Source organism: Berghia stephanieae, chromosome 10, assembly GCF_034508935.2.
Source record: "Berghia stephanieae isolate SIO BIC M18660-M18661 chromosome 10, UCSD_Bste_1.3, whole genome shotgun sequence".
Classification (NCBI taxonomy): Eukaryota; Metazoa; Mollusca; class Gastropoda; order Nudibranchia; family Aeolidiidae; genus Berghia; species Berghia stephanieae.
The window spans coordinates 6,131,445-6,138,944 of record NC_088369.1 but is presented as its reverse complement, the minus strand read 5'-3'; the positions used below and the strand labels follow the sequence as shown (position 1 = coordinate 6,138,944).

General features: G+C 40.9%; 1 protein-coding gene and 1 pseudogene across 1 annotated transcript in view; one reads left to right on the top strand and one right to left on the bottom strand.

Moving 5' to 3' along the window:
• Positions 1-2,341, bottom strand: part of LOC144955991 (uncharacterized) — a 6,167-nt gene extending 3,826 nt beyond the window's left edge. The window contains exon 1 of the mRNA XM_078886255.1: positions 2,187-2,341. Within this exon, the coding sequence (XP_078742381.1) occupies positions 2,187-2,238 (52 nt within the window). The 5' untranslated portion in view covers positions 2,239-2,341. The remainder of the gene's footprint in view (positions 1-2,186) is intronic.
• Positions 2,342-2,945: 604 nt separating this feature from the next.
• Positions 2,946-6,043, top strand: LOC144955990 (uncharacterized; annotated as a pseudogene).
• The last annotated feature ends 1,457 nt before the right edge of the window (positions 6,044-7,500 follow it).

The window sequence follows — 7,500 nt, the reverse complement described above, 5'->3', positions numbered from 1 at the left end:
CTGCTGCACGAATCTGGCAAAACTATGTGTAAGCTTAAACATTCAGAGTCAAATGCGCTTCAGCAGTCATGACGTCACATCCCTCGTAATGACGCATGATAACTTAGTAACCGGCTCTAAACTATCGGGACAATGGCGGACGCCCTCATGAAATATTTCTCCGACGAGCATAAAAGCGTATCCAGAGGAAAAAACCACATTATAAATCTGATCATGTTTTGACGTACACATTCTGATCACAAGACACATGAAAAATTCTAGCCAGCATGAAGAATAAAAAGTATCGATTTTCTTTGTTTAGAAACACTATGACCGCCGTGAATGGGCGACGTGACATCAGACTATTGAATCCAATTGATATAATTTAGTGAGAATAATTCATTAAAATGGTTGGTTAAAAACAAAAACAAAGAGCTGAGTGACGTCAATTTCGTTCTAACTATACAATTTAGCGAGAACTACTCATAAAAATGGCTGGCTAAAAGAAATAACAAAGTGGCGTCAATTTTGTTCCCTCTATAATTACATTTTCACTATCTCTTTGGATCTGTGATAAACACAAAGGTTAATATTCTGATTGATATCATTCAGTGAGAATTAATCACTAACAGTCGCTGTGAAAATAAAATAAACTTTTCTCATATATGTTCATATTTACTGACTTTAGCGATGATTTTATAGGAAAGTGTACAACTTGGGTGTGATATGCAGTTTTTGACCAATATTGATTTTTTAAAAATAAATAGGACATTGTACAACTGGACTGTTATAATACAGTTTTGGACCAATATGGAATATTTCCTAACCTCGATGTTAGTCCTCCCAAGTAGGCGCGGCTATGTGGTCCTAGTGGTATGATACTCGCTTTTGAATCGGAAGGTCCCCGGGTTCGAGCCTCGCTCGGGCATAGTTAAGTCCTTGGCAAATGCTCTTTACTCACATTCTCTCTCACTGTACCTGGCTGTTAACAGTGTTGTCTTCGTCTGAAAAAAAAGTAATATCGCCTAGCAGGTGCCATGTCTCGTTCTATATGTTACGTATTAGTGTTGGTCAGGGATCTTGTAAAGCGCTTTTAGCGCGTTTAGTGGATATTGAGCTATATAAAAGCTCCATTTACTTTAGGTCGGGCTAATCCCTCGGTCCAAAAATCCAATAAAGGTCAAAAACTGTCTAACAAAGGGCGCTGTATAGATAGTATGTGTCATGGTCTCAAGTGAGTAAAGAGCTACTCGACTATGCATAAAGATATATGTAGAATGAGGCCCCAGAATTTACTAGTTACTATAAATGAAAAACAATTAACGATTTGTTTACAATGAAATAAAAATAATGATGAAATTTAATTAAAAGAGATAAACAGTGATCGTGGCAGTTACAAATAGAGATATGAATATTTTACGTAACTTATGATAATATCTCAGGTTCGTAAGTTTACGTTTCCAGGCAGTTGATGGGCTTGGATGATCTATTCCTCTGATAACAGGATTGGACTCGTAAAATTCCACTTCCAGGCAATTGGTAAGAGGTTATAGTGTAGTACAGCGGGCTTGGGTTTGACCCTTGAAGATTATACAATCAAAGTTAAAAGCTCCGGCGTCTTAATGGTGTAGATATAATATCTACAAAGTCCCAAAAGATAAAAATCTTACAATATATATATAGGAATAGAGTGACTGGCCGTCCGGCATAGATTGTGGAGAGAAAGTGAGTGTCAAATGTTAGACCTATCAGCTTTTATAATAAGTGGCTACGTGACAGAATGTAGAACGAAAAGTATTCACTAATTAGAAATTAATTCGAGGGAAGGCTATAAAAGGAAAGACGATCTAATATTAGAAGGTAAAGTTTATCTAAGCCTACCGAAATATAACTGGAGTGAGATGAATTCAGTTCTTAATAAAATAAAATTTAATAAGATAATTGTGAACAATCTTTACTGTGACAGTATGTGCTTGGCTTAGACGCTCATAACATTGCCACGTTGAAGTATAACTGACCAACACACAAAACTGTGTGTAACCTTAAACGTTTTTTGATCTCGTAAATACAGTCCAGTGAGAATTACTCATAAACGCGGAGGGCAAAAACAATAATAAATACCCGAGTGACGTCAACTTCATTCGATCTATATGGAATTGCACACGAGATTTTTAAAAGAATGAATCTAATTAATATTTTTTACTTACCCAGAATAAGAATGAAGAAAGTGACAATGGTGAAGGGTATCAAACCAGCCATCTTGACAGTTCAAAGTGATAGTGATCTTTGTTGAGGAAGGAGACATCTGCTGTTTATCTTTGAATCAAGCTATTTTCAACTGTTCTTTCTTATCTGTGCTATTAAATAGTATAATTGATATGTCGTGGAAAGTAAGAACACCCTGCTGCATTATGATGCACTCATAACATCCGCCAGTCCGTTATACCAAAGAGTGTGTAGGGTAACGTAGTTACCAAGAGCTCTCACTTCTCGTAACCGCAATGCTATTGTCGCGTGCCAGGCGAGACAGCGAGGTGGGTGTGCTCCGTGTGTATCATGCGCGCTAGGCTTACTGATACAATAAAGAAAATACGAGTAGAAGACGGAAGATGCTTGGCTTCACCAAAAGCGGGAAGTGAGAGCTCTTGGTAACATAACAATCGTTACCTACACGCTCTTTGGTTATACTTATAATACACAATGCTAGTGTAACCTTTAACGTTTAGTCTGATTAATAGCTACTGTGCCCTTAGATAAGACACTCACAATACTGTTATCGGGAAATATAACGGACCAACACATAAACTTATTGTGTAACCTTTAACGTTTATAGATAGAATGAAATTGACGTCACTCAGGTATTTATTATAGTTCTTGCCATACACGTTTATGAGTAATTCTCACTAAACTGTATTAACAAGACTAATAAACATTCAAAACTCCGCCATTGCCGGTCCCAAGCCCGGATGAGAAAGGAGGAGGGTTAGGCGTAGGGCCAGCAACTCCACCCTGGAAAATACTATCCGCTACAGAAACGTCGACGAAAGAAAACCCAATTACTACTGTTCTAGGAGAGGAAGGGTCTTTGCGACACATGACGCTTTGCAGTGAAAGCCAAGACCAGAACCATAAACGTCGGAACATGGAATGTGAGGACCATGTATGAGACGGAAATAACCAACCAAGTAGCAGTAGAAATGAAAAACTGCAACCTCACACTGCTTGGAATCAGTGAGACCCGTTGGACCCAATCAGGGCAGAAAAAAACTGATCACAGGAGAGCTCTTACTGTATTCCGGGCACGAAGAAGAGAACGCTCCACACACAGAAGGTGTGGCACTCATGCTGTCAAAATCTGCACAGCAGGCCCTGATAGGATGGGAAGCACACGGACCGCGAATTATCGGAGCTTCCTTCAGAACAAAAGTGAAGAAGATCACAATGAATATAATACAGTGTTATGCACCAACAAATGAACATGACGAAGAGGTAAAAGACAGGTTTTACAACAGATTGCAGAATATCCTGGCCAAGTATCCAGAGAAAGATGTGAACATTCTCATGGGTGACATAAACGCAAAGATAGGAACAGATAATACAGGGTTCGAGGAAGTGATGGGAAAACATGGACTGGGAGTAATGAAAGAGAATGGGGAGAAATTTGCAGACTTCTGTGCTATGAATAACCTGATCATTGGAGGTAGCATTTCCCCCGCAGAAGAATACATAAGGCTACATGGGTATCACCCGACCTTGTTACCGAAAACCAGATTGACCACATCTGCATAGCTAAGAAATTCAGAAGGTCCCTGATGGATGTACGGGTGAAAAGAGGAGCAGACGTTGCATCGGACCACCACCTGGTTGTAGCAAGGCTGAAATTAAAACTGAAGAGAAATTGGATGGAAGCAACGAAAAGAGAGAAGTACAATGTCAATTTGTTGAAAGATCCAGATACCCGAGGAAAATTCAGCCTGACTCTCACCAATATGTATAAAGTATTAAAATATCAGTTTCTGGAAGAGAACAGTGTGGAAGATGATTGGCAGAAAGTGAAAGAAGGACACAAGACAACCTGTCAGGAAGTGCTTGGGCCGATGAGACACCACCATAAGGAATGGATTTCAGCAGAAACACTGCAAAAGATCCAGACAAGGAAGCAAAGGAAGGCAGTCATAAACAATTGCCGGACAAGAGCCACAAAGGCAAAGGCACAGAAAGACTTTACAGAAGCCAACAGAGAAGTTAAGAGGAGTGCAAGAACAGATAAGCGCGAATACATTGACAGCCTGGCGGAAGAAGCAGAGAAGGCAGCAGCCAGCAACAACATTAAACAGCTGTATGACATATCAAAGAAACTGTCGGGGAAAAGCAACAGTCCCGAGCGACCAGTCAAAGACAAAGAAGGAAACACCATCCTGGGAAAGGAACAGCAACTAAATAGATTGGTTCTTCACTTTGAAGAGCTTCTGAACAGACCAGCTCCGTCGAACGCCCCAAATATCAACCAAGCTGATACAGACCTTGACATCAAATGTAGACACCCGACTAAAGAGAAGATCAGGAACGCCATCAAACTATTGAAGAATGGCAAGGCAGCTGGGCCAGACAACATTCTCGCAGAAGATTTAAAGACGGACTTAAAAACGACCATAGAAATGTTTTATCCTCTCTTCAAGAAGATCTGGGAGGAGGAAGAAGTACCAACAGAGTGAAAGGAAGGGTACCTCGTCAAACTGCCTAAGAAAGGCGACCTCAGCAATTGCAACAACTACCGAGGAATAACGCTTCTGTCAGTGCCAGGAAAAGTCTTTAATAGAATAATCTTGGAGAGAATTAAAAGTGCTGTTGACCCCTCCTTCGCGACCAACAGGCTGGCTTCCGCAGGAATAGATCATGTGTCGACCAAATTGCAACCCTACGCATCATAGTTGAGCAATCCTTGGAGTGGAATTCGCCGTTGTACATCAACTTTGTTGATTATGAAAAAGCGTTTGACAGCGTGGACCGGGAAACATTATAGAAAATACTCCGCCACTAAGGGGTTCCAACAAAAATAGTCAGCCTGATCCAAAGTTCCTACGAGGGAGTGACCTGTCGAGTAATCCATGGGGGACAACTGATAGATAGCTTCAAGGTGAAGACTGGAGTCAGACAGGGATGTCTTTTGTCACCCTTTCTCTTTCTTTTGGCGATTGACTGGACAATGAGGTCAGCAGTGGCAGGTAGGAGAAATGGGATTCGGTGGACATTGTTCGACCAGCTCGACGATTTGGACTTTGCAGATGACTTGGCCTTGCTGCCCCACAATCACCAACAAATGCTGAACAAGACAACAGAGATAACAGCAGAGTCATCACAAATCGGACTCAGGGCCCATGAGGGTAAAACAAAGGTCCTCAAAACAAACACCAATAGTAAAGAGCCAATCAAACTGCACGAGAGCGAACTGGATGAGGTTGACCACTTCACGTATTTAGGCAGCATTTTAGATAAACAGGGTGGCACAGATGCAGACGTAAAGGCAAGAATTGGCAAGGCGATGGTAGCATACTTGCAGCTTTAAAACATCTGGAGCTCCAAGGTGGTGTCAACCCGAACCAAAATAAGACTCTTCAATTCAAATGTCAAGTCAGTCCTTTTGTATGGAGCGGAGACCTGGAGGACCACGAAGACCACCACTGGAAAAGTACAGACCTTCATCAATAGCTGCCTCAGAAGGATCCTCAAGATTCACTGGCCAGACAGGATCAACAACGCAGACATGTGGCAGAAAACATCTCAAATGCCAGCAGAAGACAAAATCAGACGCCGCCAATGGAGATGGATTGGGCACACCCTAAGGAAGCCAACCAATAACACCGCTAGGCAGGCGCTGAGATGGAACCCCCAGGGAAAACGGAAGAGAGGGCGGCCTAGAAACACCTGGCGGCGAGACATGGAGGCGGACATGAAGAGGATGGGACACACCTCGGGAGAGTTGGAGAAGATGGCCCAGGACAGAGGAAGATGGAGGACTGTTGTCGAAGGCCTATGCTCAAATAGGAGTGACGGGCATAAGTAAGTAAGTAATAAACATTCAAAGTCACACACAGTTTTGTGTGTTGGTTCGTTATATTTTCAGATGGCAATGTTGTCAGCTTCTTCGCCAAGCGCACACTATCTCTATAGATTGAATGAAATTGACGTCACTCAGGCCTTTGTTATTGTTTTTGCCATCCACATTTATGAGTAATTCTCACTTAAATGTATTATCCAGACTATAACAGTTCATGGTTACACAAAGTTTTCTGAGTTGGTCTGTTATACGTCCGGATGGCAATGTTGTGATCTTTTTAGCCAAGCGCATACTATCTATAGTCTCGTTAATAGAGCTTAGTGATAATTACTCATAAAATGGATGGCAAAAGAATATAACAAAGACCTGGGTGACGTCAAATTCGTTCTACCTATACAATTTAGTGAGAACTACTCATAAAAATGGCTGGCTGTAAAGAATAACAAAGTGGCGTCACTTTCCTTCCCTCTATAGATAGTTCGAAGTTGACGTCACTCAGGTCTTTGTTATTGTTTTTGCCATCCGCGTTTATGAGTAATTCTCACTATACTGTAATATCCAGACTATAAACGGTCATGTTTACACACAGTTGTGTGTATTGGTTCGTTATACTTCCGGATGGCAATGTTATGAGCCTCTTAGCCAAGCGCATACTATCTATAATTAATTTTAACTACGAGTGTATCATTTGTATTATGATTCGTGTGCCACGAAAATGAAATAAACCACTTTGTAGACAACGTAACTTTTTACAAACTTACACACTTACACACACACACATGAAACACGCACACATCAAACACGCAAACATACATACACACACGCATACACACAGGCACACACACACACACACACACATTAATTATTCATTCTTACTATTTATGGATCTACGCTATCATAATTGATGTGTCAAGAATATAGTGTGATGTTCTTTTTCATTTATAGATAGACCGGAGTTGACGTCACTAAGGTATCTTCTATTGCTATGTGTCGTCCGCGTTTATGACTAATTCTTAATAAACTGTATTAACCAGACTATAAAAGTGCAAGGTTACAGATAGTTTTGTGTGTTGGTCCATTTTATGCTCGGTTGGCAATGCTGTGCGTTTCTTAGCCAAGCGCATACTATCTATAAATAGACTTTGCATCTATATAAAATGTATAATATGTGTGTGTGTGTGTGTGTGTGTGTGTGTGTGAATGAGTGTGAAAGAGAGAGATAGATATATAGATAGATAGACCGAGAGAGAGAGAGAGAAAGCGAGAGAGATAGATAGATAGATAGATAGATAAATAGAGAGAGAGAGAGAGAGAGAGAGAGAGAGAGAGAGAGAGAGAGAGAGAGAGAGAGAGAGAGAGAACACAATTAGAAGAAGAAGCAGAAGAAGAAAAAGAAGAAGAAGAAAAAGAAGCCCATAGCCACAACACACTGATGTGAAGTCAAGAACAACCCGGGAAGCAGG